Genomic DNA, 24,605 nt, shown 5'->3' on the forward strand with positions numbered 1-24,605 from the left:
ATGACTCTCTCCTCATACTTCCAGGGTTGGCACAGACATTTGTCTTCATAGATACATGCTGACCAAAAATACCAGCCTATGGCCTGACTTCTCCCTCTGGACAGAGGTGACAAGCTTTAGGCTCTATGATTTAATTCAGACAAATCCACCTGGTGTAATCCAGTGTAATGTAGGATGACGACATACCAGCCAAATAATTGTTTTTTTGTTTTGAGGAACAACTGAAAATTCTGAAATATGCAAAAACGCAAACACACACACATACACACACACACACAGACACACACACACACACACACACACACACACACACACACACACACACACACACACGCATGCATGCAGTTTCACTTATACACAGACAAAAGCTCTCTGCCCCAACCATTTGTTTCTATTGAAACTGTAAATCTTTACGAACAGGTTACAGATTTAGATATAGATAGGTATCATTTTTGATTGGGTAGTCCAGTTGATAGCAAATAATACTCAAACTGAAGTAACTAGAGCATTTGTTGGAGACTATTTTCAGGCACAGATTTGGTGCATAAGTGAATATTTATGGCAGCAGGAGGGGTAATCTGAGATCAACTCAAATTAAACTACAGTGGCCTTGAACATTCAATGAAGGACTGTGTCAGCCAGTGCAATGGTGTGGTTCACTAATGTGTTTTTGATCATTTCTTTTGCCAAAACAGATGGTACTTAATAGGGTCAGTTCTAGTTGTGGTGTTTTCATGGGGTTCCCTGACAGTAAGAAAAATGTGGAAAATCACCGGATTTATCCACTTCTGCCACAATTTAGCTGTTGTTATTAATGTCATAGTGGTATAAAATAATATTTTAATAAAAATGTGACATTAGACCAAAGCCAAACAACTGACCAACGTATACATTACATAACATAGTTAGGCTTATAACACCAACTGAGTAATTCAATTTCACCTGCATGATGAACCAGGTTGTTAATGTTGCGCATGTCCAAGACAAACCCTAACACTGCTGCCTTTATGTACTATCGGAAGTCAGTCCTTATTTGAGTGTATCGCTACTTATAAGACAGCGGGACAGATAAAAATCAACTTTCAGTTATTGGTATGTACATGTGTATATTTTCAAATCTTTACAGTGGGTGTATTTCTTAAAAGGTTTATTTATGTTCTTTTTCCCCAACTGGATGCATAGCAGTGCAAAGTTTAAATGGAAAGATCGATTTTACGAGGTGCCCTGAAAGCAGCGCGCACTAACCGCTGAAACTCATTCACCGTGGGCTGTATCCTTATCAAGCTAGCCGTTGGCGTTACATGCTAACCAGCTACATATGTGATGAATTTGTATGTCGGTCTTAACATCACCTGTACAGCTGTAACAGTGTACATTTATTCGTAGTACCACCTCGTGAACATTTCTAACTGAAAGGACTCTTTCCTGGCTGGTGCAGTGGGAACTAAGGTCTCGTGTTATGGGAGAGACACGGAGGTCAGACGAGCGGTGGGCTGTCAACAATAATGTTCGAGCAAAAGGAGCCTGCTGCCGCTTTGACAGCTGTCTGTTGATATTGTAGCACCGGTAAGGACGATACTGTTTGCACTGGGAATAGCAAGATAATATTATTGTTACATAGGTGGCTGCTTTGCAGTATGATTGTAAAAACATGGCCGATCAGGTAGAGCTAAAGAGATTGTGCCTGCAATGCAGTTAACCTAAGTGGCTTTTCTTGCTAGCCTTGCTTTGCTAACATAATCTGGCTATCTGACAGTCGCTGTCGTGTTCATAAACTGCAGTTCAACGGATAACTTTGAACCGACTCGATAAGCTATTTCAAGGTAAGCTAAAGGCGATACATGTTAGTTTAGCAAAGAGAAGCTAGCTTTTTAGCCAGGGGAAGGGACTCTTCACACTGTCAGAAACATATGCCCATGTGTAATGAGGAGTCTCACTTTTCAGTCTTCACTGTTGTCAGTGACAGCAGGGTTGATCACAGTATGTGTTGGTTGAAAAGCCATTGATACATGTATTTTTGTGTTGATATTATTTGTTCACAGATCGACTTAAATTTGAATTATGCCTGGGAAACTAAAGGCCAAGATTGTGGCAGGGCGCCACTTGCCTGTGATGGACCGAGCCAGTGACCTTACTGATGCTTTTGTTGAGGTGAGTGAAGGGGCTTGAACAACAAGGCTCGTTTTAATTAATAAAAACATTTACATCTGTAACAGTTTGTACTTTACATCTGCTTTTAATATGGCTGGTACATCATTGTTACTCTAAACAGTAAATGATGTATTTGAATGATGTGTCTTGTTCCTTTTTATTTTGCAGGTAAAGTTTGGAAACACAACATTCAAAACAGATGTCTGTCCCAAATCTCTCAATCCACAGTGGAACTCAGAATGGTTCAAATTTGAGGTAAAGTCCCTGTGAGCTTCCCTTTAAACACTGGTAATATTTTAATGCATCTCAAAATGAATTGCATTTCTAACAGGTGCTTCACTGTTATTTCTTCTCCCTTTTCTCTTTCTTCCCTCTCCTTCTCTTGCTGTCTAGGTTGATGATGAGGACTTGCAGGATGAACCATTGCAGATCACAGTGTTGGACCACGACACATATAGTGCTAATGATGCCATAGGGAAAGTTTACATTGACATTGACCCGCTGCTGTGCAGTGAGGCTGCGTCTGTTATCTCTGGCTGGTTTCCCATCTATGATACCATCCACGGTATGATAGTCAACTAATCTGACCATGATAGTCACTACATTTAGGTTTATTTCTTATTATAATGCGTTTCTTTTTACTATGTACTGTCAGGTATCCGAGGGGAGATCAATGTCCTCGTCAAAGTGGAGCTCTTCAATGATTTGAATCGCTTCAGACAGTCCTCCTGTGGGGTGAAGTTCTTCTGCAGTACGTCTGACTTATCATCTGCTTCACAGCAATTTTTTACAGTCTTAAAAGACATCATAAGACACAATTTGTTTGCATAAATGTAGATTAGCAGCACATAGGGCAGTTACCTACAAAGCAATGCATAAAAGATGTTTAATTAGAGGATGTCATAATTTTGATGTTTTGATGTCTGCCAACAGTGTATCTGTAAACAAGCAACTGTCGCTTAAAAATATGTGATTAAAATGGAATAATAGCTGAAGAGAAGGATAGAAGGAGGTTAGAACTATTTTTCCATTTAATTTAAAATCGTTTCACTCTGTGATGTTTGTCTAATTGTAAATGATAGCCACATCCATTCCACGGTGTTACCGGGCAGCGATGGTGCACGGGTTTGTGGAGGAACTTGTGGTGAATGAAGATCCAGAGTACCAGTGGATTGACCGTATTCGAACTCCCAGGGCCTCCAATGAGGCTCGTCAGAGGCTCATCTCTCTCATGTCTGGTAAGAATGTTAACTGTGATCCTCTTTTCATGTTGATGTGGTGGAAGTGGAACTTACCACCGTTCCCTTCTTCTCTTGGTAATGTGGCTGTGTGTTATCTCCTGTTTAGGAGAGCTACAAAGGAAAATAGGGCTTAAAGTACTGGAGATGGGTGGGAATGCCGTGGTGGGGTACTTGCAGTGTTTCGACCTGGAGGGAGAGTCAGGCCTGGTGGTCCGGGCTATAGGTACCGCCTGTACATTGGACAAACTCAGCTCTGGAAGCGCCCCCAACACCAACACACATGTGCACCCTAACACGGCACCTGCTTCCAATGCCTGCAATTCCCCTTCTAAGGATGGAAAGGAGTGAGTATGAACCCACAACACAAGCATGGACCCAGCCTAATTTTATGTGCAAGTTTCACTGTGAATCTAGTTTGTGAGGATGGGGAAAGATGATCGGTGTGTGCATGAGAGGGAGAGCGTGTGTACGAAATGTACTGTGTGTTAGTCTGTGTATAGTCTCGCAATTACTCCTGTGTGTGTCTCAGTGTCTTTTGATTCCCCTTTGTAGTTTGTGTGTCTATTGTGTCACATGTTTTGCATCATGAAACTAACAGCACACGACAACCTGAGACACACACATGTACAGTACACACACAGTCATCCTCAACCCCCCTCCTCCCTTGTCTGCTCTTTTAGACCGCTCTTGCATGGCTTTCTGCTCTGCCTCTGCATGTTCTAGTGCTGCGTCTTTTAGTGAGTATCTAGCACACATGTGTTCTGCTCAGCCTCTAACAGTGTGTTCCTTCACTTTGTTCTGTTGTCCTCACCCTGGCTATTTAGTGGTTAGTTTGTGATTCCATTCAGATACTGTAAGCTTAACTACAGTTGAGTGCATGTGTGCCTATTATTTGCATTTATACTGTCTATCTGTGCATCAGTGTGTGAGAGATTGTGTGTATCAGGGATGTAAACACCATTTGGCGATGACTTTGATTCTGTAATGTCTCCCCTAAATGACCCGTGTGAATTTAATGAGAAAATTATTCATGGTGAGGGTTGGGTCGGTAATGACAGGAAATACACCGGTTATTTACAAAATCATGGCACCAGTTGATGAGTCAGAAGAGCGATGGTGGGTCTGATTATTGAATGCGGCGGCAACTTCATTTTCTTCTTTGTCTCTCCTCCCTCCCCCTGTGGTGTGCAATTATGGGGATATTTGGTAGTGTGACTGCAGGGCTCAAAGAAAGTCTTTCTATACATTATGTCATTTTCAATACATATTTTTCTCATCTTGTTTGCTATTTAACTGTTTATTCAGTGAACTAAAGTAACCCTGACTTTTGTTGTTATAGATACAGATTTGTTTTTGATACCTAATTATTTAAAAATGGGTTTTACAATGTAATAAATCCCAAAATAAAGTCTTCAGATCACTTGTTATATCTGATCAATGGTACAAACCCAAAGATTAGACATTTTACAATAACATGAAACAGGGAAAAGCAACAGATTGGAACATGTGAGGAGCTGAAACAATCAAATGTTTGGAATTTTTGCTTGATTTTTGACTTAAAAAAATTAATCCATTATCAAAATTGTTGCTGTTTTAATTTTATGTTGTTGTTCATGTATGTGCCTGTTTGGGTGTTTTTTTGTTGTGTTTGCATCCCTGCTGTGTGTGTTTGTGTGAGACTGAGATCTTTAGCTGAGAGCTATGCATGAATTTCCTGCTGCTTTCTCATGGCTTTAAATGAAATAACAGGGGCAAAGAGAGGGCGTAAAAACAAACCCTCTTTTTTTCTGTTCTTTTCCTTTTTTGTCTCCTTTTTCACTCTATTGCAATGTTGTCGTGTTGGTTGTTGTGTGCGTCTCTTTCTTCCTCTCTTGGCTCTCTGGCTACATTTGGATTGGGACGTTGTTCACTTCTTGTGTCCAAAATCGGTCCTCCGTCTTCCTCTCTCTCTCCGTGCTGATTGGCCCAGGTCTCCCCTTGCCCACGGATGTCGCTCCACCCACAACAGTCCAGTGCATTCGGCCTGCAGCTCCCAGAGACTGTCCCAGAACTTCTCTGTCTCTGTTCCCACACTCATCTTTACTGGTACGCAGAGCCAGGAAAGGAAATAGATACAGGAGAAAGAGAGGAAGTTTGACATACAAAAAGAAGTAGGTGGTGATGTTTTTATAGAACGAGGAAAGTGAATATATATACCTCCTGGAGTCTGGATAGTTTGTCGTGCTCGTCGTAGCAATAAAGCTATGTTATAGACAGAAGTATCAGTACAAAGACAGAAGGCAGAGCCTTTATACTTTTATCAGAAAAAGCCTGAACGTGTAGACTAGCCTCAGAATCCTCTACCCGTTTTGTTTTTTCAACAATAGGGGGTGGGGTGTCAGGTTCCCAACGGCATCATTCTGCCTTTTAATTGGGTGTTTGCAATAAAAAGTGTTGAAGGTGTGGCTTTAGCCTTGAGGAAGGGCCTGTGATCTCCCTACAGTCATCTGACCTTTGTTACTCTCTACTGGGACACATGCTTCAGCTCATCATCCTCTGTTGAATCTGACCTTCTTGTGTTTTGCCATGTTGCTTTTCTTTTAGTTTAATGTGTGTGTTTCTTTGTGTTTGTCTAATTTTTTACTTTGCTTTCCATGCTTGCTTTTTTTGTTCCCCAGCCATCCGTAGCACCTCACACACACACACACACACACACACACACACACACACACGCCTCACCCAGAGGAAACAAATAACACATTAAAAAGTCAACACTGACCCACTCCCATATATACACATACAAATGCTCAGAGGGTGAGGTGGTGACTCATGTGGGTGTGTGTGTGTGTGTGTGTGTGTGTGTCATGTTCTCCTGGCAGGCCGGTATTTGGTGAGGACCTGCCCTCGTTCTCTGGCCCGCCCACCCCTTTCAGAGCCCTTCCCTCCTCCTCCTCCTCTCCTCCCCCCTTCTCTCCCTCCAAGCCATGCAGCCGCCAGTCCTCATCATCAGACACAGACCTCAGTTTGACGCCCAAGACGGGTAAGAACACTTGGCCCTGTCCCTACCTTCCCATTGTCATCCCTCTCTTCTCCTACACCTCATTGTGGTGCTACTCTGGTGGTGGTTTTTGAATTTTTGTTGATTTTTTTTATTTTTTTTTATTTACTTTTTATTTTTATTTTTTTTACAATTTTTTCATGGTTGAATTTAACATTTATTTATTGTAAATAGTATTAAAAATATTTATTTTGCTGTGGCCCATCCTCCCCCTTGTCCTCAGCGGCCTGGTGTGTCTTCCTGTTTCACAGTATTAAAAAACGGATTCTAGTTTGTATAAAATGTAGATGTAATAATGTGAAGACACACTAGATCTCTGCATTAGTTCTGTTCCCCTGTTGTTGTGGTCTTTAATTGAAGCACTGTGTCTCATGAGGGGCTGTTGTTCCTATAAGGTCACTTCTTCATTAGCAGCTATTATGGTTAATCATTGAGGACAAGGTAAGTTAAGTCAAACTCTGCCCTAAGGAAAACTTGAGCACAATTTAACAGAGGTCAGCATAGATGCCACACAGCCTGAAGAACCTCCCTACCAGAGCTGCTCCCCTGACCCCTCAGGAGGGAACCAGCAGCCCACCTTCTTCCTCCTTGTTTCCACTCCTCTACTTATCTTTTTTTTTATGTTTTTTCCTCTCTGTCATCTTCTGTTTTCTCCCATTTTTCTTCTCCCCCTCTTTGCTCCCCTGTCCTTCATTTCTTCTCTAGCTCACAGTTTCATTTGTGTTAACTTGACTATCTGCGTCCTTTGCATTGGGAATGCACTGGTGCAACTTTTACTCTCCCTGCTACTGATTCTGAAACTTCAGCTTAGACTACCTGCTAATATCAAGCACTGATTAACCCAAATTGAAAATATGCATACTGCTCTGTGAAGAATTGACAGAGAAAAAGATGATTTTTGTTTTTAATGACACTGACAAGGAAAGTGTATATAATGTGGATCCATCATGTCATGTTTGATATTTGATCCAGTAAATAAGATACCGATCCAGCCTACTGGATTGAGGCATCCCTACTTTGCAAACCTCATTTCTGTACGCTTGTGTCCACTTTTTCCTTGTCACATTCTTTCACCCCTCTTTGGTTTTTGGTACTTCTGCCCACTCTCCTCATTACTCTGTCTGTCCATTCTCAATATGTCTGTTTTTCTCTATGCACGCTCCATGTGTTTTCTCTGCTGGATAGAGGAGCCCCAGCCAGTGAGATGCAGGCCTGGGATCTTCCTCTGCCCCAGCTCCCCCACCCTCTCCACAGACAATCTGTCCCTTCCTGGTTCTGGCTCAGTGGGCTGTGGTCATGGCACTGCCCCCAGAGCCACCACCCCACCCCCTCCCTCCTCCATCCACTCAGACTTTGCCTTGCTGAGAAAGAGCGTGTCCTTCACTGAGGACCTGCTGCTGGCAGCCTCCGGTATAGTAGGACTGCTGTGTGTCATCAAGTAACAGAACCTTATAACAGTGTAGCGTTGGCAACTCTCTTGTGGAGCGAGGTCAACAGCAGGATTTTTTCAACTTGACTGCTGTTATCAGAAACATTAACTCAACATGCATGGTATAACTGCCCAGATTCCATTGTGAAAAAACACTTTTGACTGATTCCCCTTCTGCAGCATGTGGTTTCATGTGTTTGTTAGATATCCTCAGTCTTTACTCCAGATCCAGTATTTGTCTGAATAAGAGAAAAGGTTTAGAGTAAGCTAGTTTTAGGATGAGGATTGTGCATCTCAGTCTAAGGTGTTGTGCGCAGTTCCAGCAATTGCTTTCGCTTGTTTTGCGATAATAACAACGATACTACAATGTAAAGGATCAACTTTGACCTGTGTGTTAGAAGTGACGAAACTAAAACCACACTCTCCTCTGTGATCAGGAATGGGCAGCGGGGGCAGCGCCGGGAAGGAGGCAGGGCCTCTGAAGACCCTTCTCAGACAACAGACGCAGACAGCTCTGGAACAGAGGGTAGGGTGATGCGCTCACACACGCTCATACACGTATTTACCGACTCACTGTACGTGTAGACATTTGAGACTGAAATCCACAGCAAAATTCAAGTAAAAGCTTATGGTGTCACTCAAGTTCACATGCTGTTTAGTTTAAGGTTGGGCCTTGCTTGACTAGCCGCTTTACTGAAATGAAACACAGAAGAAACAAATAAAACACGGTTTTATTAATAAATACAGTACAATACAGCTGATGCTTTGACATGCAGTTTGCATTGCCTGCCAGCCTCAGATGTCTGCACACAGGGCACACAGAGCTTTTTTTTGTGAAAGATTGCTAATGTACACTGGTGAGGTGTTAAGTGTTCAATGGGGAGTGGGTCTGTGTAAGAGCAAGTAATGTTCCCTTTCTTTGTCCTCTTGACCACTTGTGCTACTCAGGGAACGTCCTCCTCTGGGTTATTGTTAAACGCCAGGGTACGTCCCATCAGTGTGACTCTCTCTCTCTCTCTCCACCTTTCCCCTAACACCCTGAACAGCTGATCGCCACCACCCAGTCTGAATCAACTCCTAACCCGTCCCCCCTCTGCTGTTTGTAGATCTCAGAGAGGCAGGCTGGGTTGAGCAACGTGGCATATTTGTGTGTCCTTGTGTTTGCTTGGCACCCTCCGCACTCTTTAAAAGATTCACAGACACGTTGGGTGGAGGGCTGGAGGCTAGGAGTTGTGTTCCCTTCAGGTTTGAAGGGGCGTGTGACTGTGCGTGTGTGTGCACCTTCTGGATACTCATTTCGAACACCTCCCTCCTTTCTGCCTTCTTTTCCTGAGTCTGATTTTGGTTTCCTGTGTCAACAATGGGAATGAGCACGCTCACCTCATCACCTCATTCTTGCCTCCTTGCTCTGAGTGGGAGGAGCTGTCAGTCAAATTAGTGGCTCTATCTACCTTCCTGGAGTACTGGACAAGAAAGCAACTAGTGGTAGTCCCACCTGATTTCTGCCCACGAAAGCCATTCATCACATATGCCTGCATGATTGGTAATCACAACATCCTTCCGGTTTTCTGGTGATCGCTTCAAAATAGAGTGAATACCAAAATGCTAACAAGGCAGTCCAACTATTTCTAGCTTCTCTTGTGAGTGAGTGCATGGATTTGCATCACATTATTTGACTAGAGGCAGAGGACCAGCTGTCCTGTTAGGGAGAAGCATGTAAAACAGAGTCTTGATCCTCCGCCAGGAACTAGTGTGCCTGTCTGTGTGTGTGTGTGTGTGTGTGTGTGTGCCCTCCACTTTCAAATCCAAACCTAATAAATGCATTTATATAGATTTGAAAGGATTGAATAAATCACTAAGTTAGTGATTTAAAAAAAATCCAAGCTTTCTCAATCACTTCCAGATCTATTTGAAATGCTCTAAAGTCTACAAGTGTAGGCTGGAATGGAGCAAGTGGGGATTCCTTGGGGGGTAAACCTTGCATGGGGATACACCATCACACTCAGTCCTTGCTGCATGTTGGCACATAACACTATTATCGCCCACGTCTGCACACGAGTTAAGATACAGTATGTAGTGTTTGGGACTTTGGAAACACAGGCATTGATTTAATCAGTCAATATACACAGACACATGACAAAATCTAAAGTCTGATGGCCAGTTTGAATATTTTTGATATATTCTTCCCTGTAGACACTCTTAAGATTTTCAATTTTTTGTTTTAAGTGTAATTATCTGTAAAGGGTCACTGAAAAACTTGATCCGATATGTACGAAAAAAAAGAATTCATTTTTGTTTTTTGTATGTACATAAAGTGGTTGTTTGTAGGTCGTTTAAAGAAATATCAGAAAAAAAATATTTTTTTAAACCTACATTACTCAAAGCTAGTCAAAACAGTAAATTTGAACATAGACAACAGGATATTATATACATGAAATCATGTAAAAAATAAAATTACATATAATAAAATGTTCTAAACGTGGAGCAGTCACTAAATATTATTAGCAAAAATACACAGGAAAAGTCCAGAGTGTGTTTTCCTCTACTCTAAGTGACCAATTTGTTTTGTATCTGCAGGAGTTCCCCTTCTTCACTCTGACGTCTTTCCCACCTGGTTTTCTGGTCCATGTTGGTGGAGTGGTCAGCGCTCGCTCTGTCAAGCTACTGGACCGCATACACAACCCTGGTGAGTGCAGCACACAGAAACACACAATGTCCTACTGTAGCTCGTCCATTGTCCTGTGAAACGATATGAGTGAGTCCTCCATCGACCTACAGTATTGTGTGAGTGTCTGATTTTGTTGCAAGTTGGCTGTTAGTTAATGCTGCCCATTATCCTCTTGTGGTGAACAGTTTTCCTGTGTATGGTCCTAGTCCCAGTCTGTTTGACTGTGTAGAGAAAGTATGTTAAAAGACTCAAGTTATGTACGAGTCCTAAAGCAGGTGAAAGCTGTTCCTGGTCACGCTAATAGGCTGCAGCTTTGTAGCATATTGATGGCAATAAAGTTAGGATAGGATCATCACCTGTTTCAAAGAAATTTATGGATAGGGGCAACTTTCACCTCGTGGTTCAACTGACTGAGTGTGTGTGTGTGTGTGTGTGTGTGTGTGTGTGTGTGTGTGTGTATGTGTGTATGTATGAGTGTGTGTATGCTCTGGTCGCTGTGTTTTTGTGTGCTGTGGTGCTGCCCCCCTGGAGATGAGGTGCAGTAGTAGTGCATGGCTCCAGTCTGTTGCCTGCTGCTTCTGTTGTGTGATGTTGTTGGCTGCAGGTGGCGCTATGTTGAGGTACTGTGGTGTTTTATATGCCTCTGCTCTGCTGCCTTAAGTTTTCAAATAGGCTTCTAATCTGTGCTGAAATCCTAATGTTTTCTTGTATTATGCAGACTTTTAAAATTAGATTTATATTAATGACAATCAGATATTTGCTCACTAGGCGAGCACCTGCCTATTGAAGGTGTTTGACTATCCATTTAGCAGCCTTAGTGATTTGCTCTTTGCTTGGTTTAAAGGTCTTTGACTAATCTGAATCAAGGACGTCTGAGAATTTAGGAAAAAGGGGAGTGGTGATGATTGTTGGCTGGGTTAGGATAAGCAGGGTTCTTTTCAGAGGTGGACAGGTAAACCAAAATAAGCTACCCAAAAATGATTTTACTAAACAATCTGCTGAAAAGTTTTGGCATGCAATGATTAAACCTATAGTATTCCTGTCTGTACTATTGAAAACAACATAGGTTTCCCTGATCCAAATTGCAAGGTTGAACATGGAAACCATTCTGAAGAGAGCCCTGTTCACTGTTGTTATGACAAGACTATATCAACCAAAGCTCAAAATTAAAGATGTCCTGTGGAGTTTTTGACCACAAGTAGCCGTATAGATCAGTGTTTTTACATATGGGTTCCTGTTTTGTTTGTATTGTGCATGAGGACACATGTGTAAGCGAGCATGTGGGTGATGCAATACATGCTCTGCTGATTTGTTCTCTCTGTTACGCCGATCAACAATTATTGGCGGTAACATGCAACAATTTGTAATGTTAATACTGCAAATATTTGCAAATGTTTTACGACGAAGGATTGTTAACTTAACAATGCACAAAAAGAAAAAAAATCTCTTTACATATAAACTCCACAGGGCACCTTTTTAGAGAGAATACTAGAGTTAGACTGCTACTGCATGTTCCTTTTTTGTATTATATAGCTTCTCTTCTCCTTAAGTCTTCTTAAAATTTTGGCTAGATCTGTAGCTTTTTCTCATCTCTCTTCTTCTCTTTCCCTGGTCAGTCTTCTTTTCTTTTTAAGATTGTTTTAGTAAGCTTGAATTTAGTTTGTCTTTGCATAGTGACTGTGAAGTGCTGTCTGTCGTTGTGTAGTGACTGTGGAGTGCTGCTGTTGTGCTGTGCTTGTTTGTTAGACTGTCTTCTTCTTTTCTTTTTCTCTCTTTTCTGTACTAACGGTGTGTTCTGGCCCAGCCTTGGGTAACACGCGCTCATACAAACTGCTAGACTGGAATAGTGTCACTGCAGGTATTTCCCCCCTTTTACTGCTCTCACCCACAGAAGTGATGGCAGCTCAGTGAAGTTAAACCTCTGTCTTCTCTCACAACACTGACTTTAAACCAGTAAAAATCTGTTATACGACGAAGTGCAATGATAATATAGACATCCTATTCTATTCTGTTTCAACCACGATAGACCAGGCTAATTATCCACGAACAAATTTAACATTAGCCTGATAGTGCATTGCTGAAACCTGATGAATTCAGTGAGCTGCCATTCTCCTCTCTCTAATCTGTGTGAGTGTGTGCTGAGCTGAGTTGAGCATGCGCTGCGTCCCCACCCCACCCCATCCAGCCTGGCCTGGCTATCCCCCACCCAGCTCATCCTACTGCACAGAAGAGCTGCAGCTCTTCCCTAACGTTGTCCCCAGCGCTGTTTCTAACGCTTCCTGAATCAGCATCGTGGTCAAACCTGTCTAGACCAGAGGAGGTTTAGGAGGTTTACTCTGTGACAGAGAGCCACTGACTGGGCATGTGCATCCCTAACTCACTGGGCCGTATTCATACTGAGAGGGAGAGAGAGAGAGAAGGAGGGATGGATGGATGGATGGAAGACAGGTTGATTGGATGGGTGGCAGTTGAGGAAAATTAAAAGTGGATTTGGGATGTATGATGGGGATGGAAGGAAAGAGGTGAGCTTGGGGAATGGAGGAAGTATGAAAGGACTCAGTATTTTCTCATTTAAAAACTACACTAGGTTTCATGGACTCTGGTGAATGAATATGGCCCTTCTCTGCCCATGAGCGTGCACATGGTCATGAGCGTGCACGTTAGTGAGCCTGTGCCTGTGTGACATGCTGCTTCTGATTTAAAGGAACCCACCTTGTGGGCCTGATGCCTGACCATCAGTTATTATTCTTCATCTCTTCAGTTTGATCTCCCATTCTGTTCCCCTTCATTCATTCCTCTCCCCTGTCTCACCTAGCAGCCACGTTTCTCTCTCTTTCCGGGGCTCTGTCAGCATGTGGCCCTCCCAGGGAGTCATTGGGTGCAGCTCAATACTCTAATGCAGCTTCCGTCACGTGTTCAGTGGGAACTACCAAATGAGTGATATTAAACTCGGCAACGATTAGGCTCTTCTGAACAAAGTTGATAAAGCAAAGGTGGTATTAGAGCAAAGCCTCATGAGACTATTGAAACACACCCATGGTTTAGCCTAAGTATGATGAAGGCTCAATCCCTTTGAATTTAAAACCTTTTAGGTTTTAACCAGGTTAGGAAACATTATTTACACATCAAGCACACTGTCTTTTATGTAATTCCTCTATTACCAGCCCGCAAGATTTTCTTTCTATACCACTGCAGCCAAAACATACCCAGTGGCTGGTGGTGGTATTTCTCCCATGTGTCCTTTCTGTTAGTGCGGCTGACTGAAAGGAGACATAGAGAAGAGAGAGACTATAAGTTTTTAGATAATGTGCACTTAATGTCACACACAGCTAACCTAAACCATTAGCTTTGCCTTCATCATCAAACTCCAACTCTCATGAATCATTCTAATTGTCACTTTGTTTTACAGAATGATAGTTGGTTTTGGCTTGCTTTGACACACCATTTAACCCATAAATCATCAGAAAATACAAACTGTACTGTTTGATGTCTGTTTATTTTCTGGTAAATCAAAGCAGTCAGATTAGACAACAGATTAGATACAGATTTTGTCTAGTTTCCTGTTTGCTTGTTTGCATGTGTCAAGGCAGTCTTTTTTTTTTTTTTTTTTTTTAAACAGTTGGTTAAATTTAGTGTTAAGACAGACTTAAGTGTTAAGTGAAGTTTTGATAGATTATTCAGCCAGTTTAGAAACGGTTTTTGAAAGCTTTTTGATTCAGAGTTTGGTGTTTTGCAGATGAGCCAGAGACTCGCGATGCCTGGTGGGAAGAGATTCGCCAGGAGATCAAATCTCATGCCAAAGCTCTCGGTTGCCATGCTGTCGTGGGGTACAGCGAGAGCACGAGCATCTGGTATGTAGTAGTAAATATATACATGGAGAAATATCTACCCTCTTAACCCTCTTTTCCCCTGCATTTCTGCAACCAATTTGCTATTTGTTTTTAACACACAAGGTTTCACGCCCTGTTCTCACCTTCTTGATTTCCTCTCAACACAGTGAGGAGGTGTGTATCCTGTCAGCATCAGGCACAGCAGCCATCCTGAATCCTCGATACATGCGCGAAGGCTGCCTGGATATCGGAAGCACCGATCACAGGTTGTTTTTGTCTGTACCTCTTTTAAGTAACTTGACATAAATTCTTGATTCTTGTTTGTGTACAGTTTACGTCAGTACATCTTGGATCGAGTCATGGAGGCTAAAACCAGATGGTGTGTGTTGTTTAGCAGGTTTGAGGAGCCGTCTCCCCCAAGCTGTGGTTTCTGTCACATCCCGTATGATGAGCTCAACATGCCGTTTCCCGCCCAGCTCACGTACTGTTACCACTGCAGACGACAAAAGGTCTCAAATATATTTCTTTGCTTATATTGAGACATGCTAACAATACAGTATCTTTTGGTTTTCTGAAAAAGGTATGAATTATCTATTACAATTGTTATGTGTTTTTCAAGGTTCCTGATGTGCTATTCACAACAATCGATATGCCACAAGAAGCAGCTGTCACAGGGAAAGGCTGCCTTATCCAGGCCAGGTAAAACACCTCACAGTTAAATTGCCCCAAACCCATTTAAAATGACTGCTAATACAAAGAAGAGAGATAAACCAAATAAAGTGAAATCACACTTGTACAGTATCTTTTATGCCAAGCGCTTTGCTTCACATATAAACAATAGAAGAGATCATAAAGAAGTCTAGCTCTAACTTGAAAGCCAGATAGTTTAAATAACGCTTATTACGCATTATTTATACAGTATAAGTAAAGTTTTGTCTAGTGAACTGTAAAGCACAGGGAATATTAGTTAATATATAATTATTACCTAAAGGTAAGTTAAGTCATTCTGATTCAGGATTCATTGTTTATCTGATAATTTTCCCCAGTGGCAGCGTGTAAGCTGAACAACACACCTTCCAAAATGGAGCCTTACATCAAAGACATTGATAAAAGGGAGTTAATGCCGGTGTTTATTGTCTCCCAGACTGTGTCGTCTGAAGAAGAAAGCCCAGGGTGAGGTTAATGCGACGGCCATCTCCAACCTGCTGCCTTTTATGGAGTACGAGCTGCACACTCAGCTGATGAACAAACTGAAGCTGCGGAGCATGAACGCCCTGTTTGGCCTACACATACAGATCAGTGTTGGCGAGAACATGCTCCTGGGTCTGGCTGTATGTACATTTTAGATTAACAGTTTAATTAGCCATACATACGTTTTTTTTGGAGTATGGTCCTTAAAGTATGTATGTTTGTGTGTCTGTATGTGTCTGTATGTGTGTGTATGTGTGCGTGTGCGCTCAGTCTGCTACAGGAGTGTACCTGACAGCACTACCGGGACCAGGGGGTATTCAGATAGCAGGGAAGACTCCCGGCGACCTGAGCAATGAGCACCACATCCTCACCATCCAGAAAAGGATCAACGACACCATAGCCAAGAACAAAGAGCTCTATCAAATAAACCCTCCGGTGAGCCACACGACACATGTATTGTGTACAAGTTTTGGGATGAAGTCGGCAAATCCTCCCTTTTATTGTGCCGGGTTTTCACTGCAAAATAGATCCTTACAATGCTTCATCTCAACACTACAGTGGCCAGGGTTGTCATTTGGGAAGGTATGACTCCTTTTAGCCCACAACCCTACTAGTCAGTGTGAAACCTTTTTAACACAAAAGTAAATAGAAAGCTTTGGGGGCCTGTTTCAACCAAAATGTTTTATGGTTTTGTTCAAATGTCTTAGTGTTTACTCTGATAATACTTGTAATATCATTCACTTACCTGTTTGTTACGTAAGCAAATAAGCCCAATAGGAACTAAATTTTGACAAAATTTATTATTTGGGCTTGGATAATGGATGATAGTAATATCCCCAGTTTATTGCCATTAAATACTTTAATTTGTACACATAAAGTGTTATATCAAGGTTTATTTTACAATATAAACATAGTGGTTATTTTACACAAAGAGATACATTCCATGGTGAACTGTTTCCATCTTTTTGGGTATAATCCTCTCTGTTCCAGTGTTAAAGTCCTGTAATCATACATTATATATTCTCTGTTCTTTGTGGATCATGATAAACTTACCCCTCTTGTCTCTCTCTGGTCATTGAAGAAATTATTTGCCCTGGACCCTGAGGTGTTCGGCGGCATAAACATGGTACTGAGCACGCCAACTTTTTGCTGTGAGACACAGCAAAGCATGACAAATATTTCACTCTATTAATCGCAATACTACACCACCTTTTACCATAACTGTGTAACAGCTCTTAACTGGGGACGTTTGGGAGCAGGATGATGTGTAATCCACTCCAGAGTCACCTTTCAAGGGCAAACCACTGTAGATTCATTGTATTTGTGTTAATGTATTTGTATATCCTGCCCATTCACTCTCTCACCTGTGTATTTTTTATGCTGTGTGTGTGCGTGTATGTGTTTGCACCACTCCTTACTCTTTCAGATTCATACTCAAATTAACAAAAGCCATGTGTGTTTAATGGTGCAGTTGACTGGGTACTTGAGTGAGTGTGAGCATGTGGTGTGTTATTAACATAGTCCTTCCACTAGCTGTACAGTTTGGACAGATGTGAGATGCAGAAGTGGGCTGCTGTGGTGGTCTGGTGTTCACCTTGACATCCCGTCTGCTGAGGCCTTGTGTCCCTTTGCTTTCAGGAACTGACGGAGGAAGTGGTGGGTTCTCCGATCCCTGAACCGAGGCAACGATCCAGACTTTTGCGCTCCCACTCGGAGAGCTCAGATGAGCTGTCAGAACTGGACCTCTCCCATGGCAAGAAGGATGCCTTTGTCCTGGAGGTGTGTATCTATAAGAATAAATTATATATTTGTATGCACCTTTTTTTGACATACAAGTGTAACTGTTTACTGTCTTCTCTATAGATTGATGACACTGATGCTGTGGAGGACATCCACTCCCTTCTCACTGACGCCTCTCCACCCACAGGTATGTGCCATCTGCTCACTCCACAGCAATTAAAGTACATCACTGCACATGATCAGTCATTTATCTCCAACAAATGTTGGCATTTTTCTGCTTTATCATCCCTTTTTCATGTCTCCAGGTTTCTACAGCTGCAACACTGAGCTCATGCCTGGGATTTACAACTGGACTTCAGGAGTGCAGGTCACGCTTTACAGTATTGCTTCCTTCACAAATTTCATCTTCACACCACTGTAAATTGAATTATTCTATTTAGAGGCCATCTACATTTTCGTTAGTTTCAGTTAGTTTATGTGATGTGTTTGTGTTACTGTTTACAGATGTTTACGTCGGTGAGGGTCTTTAGGTTGAGTAATGCCAATCTTACAAACCAAGGCTTGAACAAGATCTTCACTGACCTATGTGAGAATCTGCTGAAGGTGAGGAACCCTTATTGATCAATAAGTCATTACACCATATGTGGTACCAAGCTGATCCTTTGTAATGGACACAGTGACTTAGTTGTGTGCATACTGTACTATGGTACTTGCAGTGTTTGTGTTTTACAATCTACAATTCATCATGTTTGTTTCAGAGTTTTTACTTCAAGTTGCGCTCTATGATCCCCTGCTGTCTTTGTCATCTCAACTTCACTGTAGCAGTGCCAGAAGAAGAACTCATACAGGTGACAAGTCTCAGACCACCACTCATTCATGACATTACTCATAGAACAGAACACAATATTTACTTCGATACCGCTTTCTGTTTGCCTCCCAGGTCACAGTAACAGCAGTTGCCATGACATTTGACAAGGACCAGACTCAGGAGAAGCCAGCAGACAAGCCTACGACCAAAGGTCTGACTGGTTAAGGTTATTTGGAGGTGTTGGTGAAATAAATAAATAAATATATATAATATAATAATTTTTTACAAAGCTCTGCTCTCAGATACAGGGAGGGACATCTTTGACAAAACTTCCACATGTATATGCGAAATCCTAATCATATTATAGTTTGAAACTTTCCGGTTCATAGATATTCATATACATTCATATATATATATGGAACATGAAGTTAAATGTAATAGGAGTTGGATATAATGTGTTTTCCTTGTTGCTAGTTAAGTTGGTGATGTGTAAATTACAAAATGTATAATTAGACAAGTAATCTACTGTATCTTAGGACTATTTTAAAGCTATATCTCTGAGTGGAGCTGTTTCTTGATCCAATAGTCATGCAGTAACTGAGCCAAGATGGCTAATGTCAGTATTCACCAAACATTGAAACTGCATTCATAAACATAAAAAGGTTTTAAACTGCTTGTCTCACTAGTAGTGAAGTAAGAAAACAGAAAAACAGAACTATCCTTTTAAAGTCACACTACTCAAAACAGTATAACCCATTAAGGTGTATCTCTTCTGTTGTATTGTGTGTTTGAAATGAAAGCACCTGGTCATTGTGTGTGTATCATTTCAGGGTGCAGTGAGACTGAAGAGCAGCTGCAGTTTCCCTTGGAGTTGTGTGCAGACTCATCCAACACTCAGCCATCATCCAAAATCTCAGGTAGCCTTTAACCATTTTTGTTTTATTTCATTCCTGGCCTCCTCCTCTGCCCTGCTTCACTAACAGGCATTACCCATCTCCTCCACTAACACTTCAGGTACAGTCTCTTTACTCACCCCAGCTGCAAAACTCTGCCAAAATCAGCTGGTTATGGTTCGTTCAGCAGGTAAATAAACAGTGATGTGGCGTAGCCCAGTGTGTTCAGTTCTGCTGTGAACTTAGATGACAGTATGATGTTTTCTAGATGAGATGTCAAGCTCCTACAGCATTGTAGCGTACCTTCCATTCAAATGAATTGAACACAGTATCAAGGACAGCAAGTACGGAATATAGGTGGAACATTTTGACGTTCAGAACATTTCGATTTGGGACGGTGGTTAAAGCATCGAAAAACTCTTGCTTGGTTTGGTACAGGGCGGAATTGACTGAACTCTCCTCAGTTTCTGTCAAGTGCAGAGGTAGACTTTGACGTTGTATGTGTGTGTGTGTGTGACAGGTGTCCCAGAGAGTACTAACGTCTCACCCAGAGGTAAGCCCCCTTCACATCCACCATCTCCCTGTATCCCACCTCCCTGCTACCAAAACTACTACACTGCCCTGTTTTTGACGTTTCATCCTTTTGTCTCGGACAGAGTTATCCTGCACCGCTCCCAAACCTCATCCTCTTTTGTTCTTTTCTGTTCTTCTGTTTGTTTCTTTGTGTCCTGTTTTGTTTGTTTTTTGTTTGTTTTTTTGTTTATTTCTCTCTTGTTGTCATTATTGTTGTTGTTGCGTATGTTTGGCTGTGGTTTGTGTGCGTGTGTGTGCGTGCGTGTGCGTGTGCGTGTGTGTATGTATGTGTTCTCTCCAGCTGCCTCCGTTGATTACGGTTCCTTTGCAGACAGATGCAGCACCTGGCTAGAGCTGCTTAGGCTGAAAGCTCACACCATAAGACGAGGATCAGTTAAGACAAGTAGGAGGACACAGTCTCTAGCACACTCTGGTGATCATACCCACAAATACAGAACACAAGATCACAAGCAATCCCACGCAGCCACACACACACACACAAGCTTGCATACACTCACACACCCCTCCATGCATGCCGCTGGGGGGCGGAGCATCGTAAATCAAGCACCAGCTTTTTAGCTAGAGTGTGAAAGTTTAAGCCCCGCCCCTCAGAGGGATCCACAATCAGCAGCTTGGCTTTGAAATGCCTGTAGCCATGGTAACAGCAAAGTACAGGGAAGTGATTTTTTTTTTTCTCTGTGTGCAGCCCTTTTTCCAAATGCACTTGACTAGATCTGTGAAGGTTAGATTCTTTTGCAGCAATTTGATGACAATTACTGATTGTGCTCTGCATTTGCATTCCTGAATCTGCTTAAGCGGAGAAAACACCACATGATTTAAAAAAATGTAAAAATGCTAAAAATTTCTTATGTCTGAATCCTACAAGTTCGATCACATGTGATGTTCTTAAGATCATGGTGGGGTGGGGGACGATGCTTTTCTGCAAGTACTGGTATTATTTTCAGTCCTGTGCACAGTAAGTGAACTACAGTCTAATGTGTGGCTCTGAAGGTTCCTGGTTTGATGGATGTAAGCCACATCAGGTAAATTTGCAGTAAGACAATGAAGCATCTTTCACACTCTGGCTCATATATATGTGTCCAGCTGAGCTCATAGCTGTCTCTGTCCGTCTCCATTTCTCAAGCCTCTTTCACAAATGCACCCAGATACAAATATTCTCTCATGTACTGCACTGTACTGCAAATACTGTATTCACACACGTCAACTTACACAGCTGTGCCCAGGTCTGTCTGTCTGTCTGCAGACACTGTGTAACTGTCTTGTCTGTTTGCCTCAACTGCATGACATGCATGGCAGCGTGTGCGTTCCAAATGATTGTCTTTGCATCTCACATCCACACCACTGCATGTAAATTCACACATATATCTAACACACACAAACAACTGACTTACTCACATATAAGTGCACACACATGTGGTACTCCTGCTGTGAAAACGCTAACAGGATTGCATTTTTGCACGTACATTCCACATTCACATTTCTTTCTGCTTCAGAGTTCATATCTGCTTTTAATTTTTCCACTATTTTTGAGTATTTTCTGGTATCTCCATTTCCCTTTGTCTTTTTTTCCCTCCCCTCCTCTTGTCTCCTCCTCTGGACCTCTCCCCGCTCTTTCTGTACCTGCAGTCTCATCTTTGGAGCGCTGCAGTCCGCTGCCTGAGGGACGGTCCCGCTCACTGCGCTCCAATCGCTCGTTCGGGGGGACTTCAGTCACCGTGGTGAAGATGACGCCGCTCTCCTTCCTCCCCGGGACACGCATCATTAAGTACCTTGGGATAATCAACATGTTTTTTATCAGAGAGACAACATCATTGCGGGAGGTATGACCAACATGACCACAGAAAGTCGGTGTACTTTCGCCTTATGCAAAATGTAGACATACCTGTACACATGAACTTGTGTTTGTCCTCTGCAGGAAGGTGGTGTTAGTGGCTTCCTGCATTCATTCATAGCAGAGGTGTTCGCGATGGTTCGAGCGCATGTAGCAGCCCTGGGTGGTAATGCAGTAGTGTCCTACAGCATGAAAGAGTGCGTGTTAATGGAAAATCCAAACAAGAACCAGGTATTCTCAAACACTCTTGCACATTATAAACACACACACTTGAAGTATTTTGCAGTTAATCTGCATTTATACTTAAAAGCATAATTAATTATATTTTTGATCCTCAGACCTGACAGTTAGTAATAATAACAATAAACTTTATTCATATAGCACCTTTCATAACATGACACGTAGCTCAAAGTGCTTTACAATAAGAGATATTAAAAACAAAAAAATACTTAAAAACAGGACATATTAAGGCAATAAGATCCTGAGAAAGTAAGAAGAAGTAAGATCATAGAGAAATAAAAGAAATCCCAAATAAAAGTTGAATTTATTAAAAGCAAAACCATGAAAATAAGATTTGAGCTGCTTCTTCAAAATATCAACAGAAGCTGCTTGTCTAATATTTGGTGGGAGTATGTTCCAAATCTTGGGTTCATAACTACAGAAGGCCAATTCTCTGTACTTTCTGTGATTTAATTGTGGCATATTTAGCAAGCAAGCATTAAGCCACCTAAGCGGATGGTTTGGAACATACTTGCAATCTGAAAGATTTGAAGGTGCTGGACCATTTTTGACTTTAAAAACAAGTAAAAGAAGTTTTATTTTATTTTTTAATCTGTCCTTAACGTTACAAGTAGCCAGTGCGATGATGCTAACATTGGTATAATATGTTCTCTTTTCCTAGTTGTGATTAAGATTCTTGCTACTGAATTTTGAATGAGTTGCAGCCATATTTTGGGTAAACCAGTGTCCTTGTGTTTTAATGTTGTCTACTCCTCCTCTAGGCACAGTGTCTCATCAATGTGAGTGGTGATGCCGTCATCTGTGTCAAGGAAACAGACCAGGAGCCCATGCCCTCAACCACAAACATTGGACAGACCTGTAGCAGTGGAGCTGATGGGGCTACATGACAGTGAAACACAGAGACTCATTTTGTCTGCAGGGCACACAATCTGAGTGAACACACTCTCCGAGTCTAGCCGTCCAAGTATGAGTCATTTATGTCTGCCTTAAAACTCTATAAAAGATCCAAAGGTGTGGACACAGGTAATAAAGCAAGTACTCACACAATCTCAAAAACATGAAGTGTGTATTGAGATAGGAGAGCAGGATGTTTCTCTTTTTGTTTTTCTATGTTTAAAGACAGCATTTGTGCACAAGATACTGATGTAGCTCTTTGAGAATTAGGTAATCTGAGAGTATTTCAAAACTTTTTGTTTAAAACAACAGCCACAGGACCCATCTGCATCTAAATTATGCCTATGCATTATAGCTGTCCATATTGGGGTTGCCCACAGCTACAGTATATTGGCCATCCCCTTGTGTTTGGGCATGAATGAAACAGGAGGCAGCTATGACTAATATGTCCTTCCACAGATCACAGGATTCATTAAATGGCTATGCCAAAAGGGACACAGTTGTATGATTACAATGCAGTCAGATTCTCCCTCAGTGTTAGGCTTTGTTTCGAGTAACATGCAGATTAAAAGACTATCAGTCCATTTCAAAGTTGATGGATAAAGGCTGTGTCAGACAGGACAAGTATTTTAATGTCAACATGACTTCGTCAAAATACAAAATTCAGCCTAGAATATAAATTTTAAAGCTAAAATCCAAACAACCAAGGTAAACCTGTGATGCCATTTTGTTATAATCATGTAAGAATTAATTGTTGTCCAGTTTTAATGTATAAATTAGTTTTATGTCTAAATTAGATTTTGTATTGATTTTGTTGATTGATAAACTTCCTAATTACTGTCACAGTATTGCTGATTTGCAGTATCTTATAGATAATTAAATTTCTAGGGAAGTGTCAAATAATGATGCCACAGATTACAGCCTTGTTTTTATTTCTGGTAGTTACTCAAGTTACACACATCTATAACAAACAGGCAACGATTACAGGCATTATACGCGCATATTTTTGTAGAGCGAGAATTTTCCTTTTACAACAGCCATTACTATGTATTCCAGTAACTATTTTATAAATTAAAACTTTTTTTTATTGCTTAATGGCAAAATGGAAAAAAACGAGTGGGATAATGTGTATGCCTTTTTTTATTCACTTTCATGTGGGCTGGGGATGGTGTAATGTCTGATGAGTATAAATGGAACAGACATCCAGTCTTAGTTATATACTGTGGCCCTTTGGGGTCTAACGACTAAACTGGGGTCTAAAGTCTTTGAAATCCTTTTGACTGAATTACATCTTTACTGGTATATGATGAGGCACTTATCGCTTCTCTTGCAGCTCCAGGATCAGTTCCTCTTCTTGATGCGTCTTTTTGTCAGTGTCAAATGTCACATCCCTTTGCCAAGCCTCATCATTGTTGCTTTGGCATTCATGTTCCAAATAATAGTCCTGCTACTGATCTGTCCATCTCCGACATTGATGTCCAATGCTGGAAAAGAAAGCATCTTCTGGTGTAGGTGCCACCTGAAAATAAACTGTGTAAATGTTCTCTAAAATCAGATTTTAGTATTTTTGTAACATAAAATTTATGAAACCTACTGCTCATTTTGCTTGTGCAATGAATTCCTGATGTTTTGACTCACTGTGTCAGAGAATAATAGGTACTCTAATCTGTTTGTGTGATCAGCAGTTTGTGATCAGTTTCTTATATTTGTGTCTGAAACTTGAATGTACATACTTAGATGCTTTTGCTTTCTGACTAGCAGCATGCAGACCCACTTTTTATTGCCATGAATCTGTATGCTCGCCTGGTAAGTCTTGCACAATAAACTCAGTCAAACCAAGCTGCATCTGATTGTCATCATTGACAAAAGCTGTGGACAGCCTCTCTTCTTAATAGATAGGAATACAGTAGAAATTAATGATATAGTGCAGATACAGTGCTACTTATGCCAAGTTAAAATCTTGTCTCAGGTAACTATGTAAACTATGTTCACAATGCTTTCAGTAATGGATTCTGTTGATTGTTTTATGATTAATCAATAATCTGTTTAGTCTATAAT

At 41.4% G+C, this 24,605-nt stretch overlaps 1 protein-coding gene across 15 annotated transcripts; it reads left to right on the forward strand.

Moving 5' to 3' along the window:
• The first annotated feature begins 1,027 nt into the window (after positions 1-1,027).
• c2cd5 (C2 calcium dependent domain containing 5) lies at positions 1,028-24,386 on the forward strand. Of its 15 annotated transcripts, none has more exons than XM_022754407.1 (30): positions 1,028-1,092; positions 2,043-2,151; positions 2,320-2,406; positions 2,545-2,716; positions 2,807-2,902; positions 3,234-3,389; positions 3,499-3,736; positions 6,251-6,411; positions 8,296-8,384; positions 10,436-10,544; positions 12,331-12,384; positions 14,263-14,377; positions 14,524-14,622; positions 14,751-14,865; positions 14,976-15,055; positions 15,501-15,687; positions 15,818-15,982; positions 16,629-16,673; positions 17,186-17,326; positions 17,411-17,474; positions 17,593-17,654; positions 17,792-17,890; positions 18,046-18,135; positions 18,228-18,306; positions 18,926-19,012; positions 19,509-19,541; positions 19,863-19,964; positions 21,209-21,402; positions 21,498-21,644; positions 22,415-24,386. In XM_022754407.1, the coding sequence occupies exons 2-30, from the start codon at positions 2,062-2,064 to the stop codon at positions 22,538-22,540; spliced, it is 3,282 nt and encodes a 1,093-aa protein (XP_022610128.1). In that variant the 5' UTR covers positions 1,028-1,092; positions 2,043-2,061; the 3' UTR covers positions 22,541-24,386. The 15 variants fall into 15 exon arrangements, with proteins under 15 accessions (XP_022610128.1, XP_022610133.1, XP_022610129.1 ...); XM_022754412.1 differs by lacking the exons at positions 1,028-1,092; positions 6,251-6,411 and adding exons at positions 1,263-1,566; positions 5,362-5,477; XM_022754408.1 differs by lacking the exon at positions 1,028-1,092 and adding an exon at positions 1,263-1,566 and having other exon boundaries at positions 14,524-14,625; positions 14,754-14,865.
• Positions 24,387-24,605: the final 219 nt, after the last annotated feature.

Source organism: Seriola dumerili, unplaced genomic scaffold (genome assembly GCF_002260705.1).
Source record: "Seriola dumerili isolate Sdu_G_001 unplaced genomic scaffold, Sdu_1.0 BDQW01000219.1, whole genome shotgun sequence".
NCBI lineage: Eukaryota > Metazoa > Chordata > Actinopteri > Carangiformes > Carangidae > Seriola > Seriola dumerili.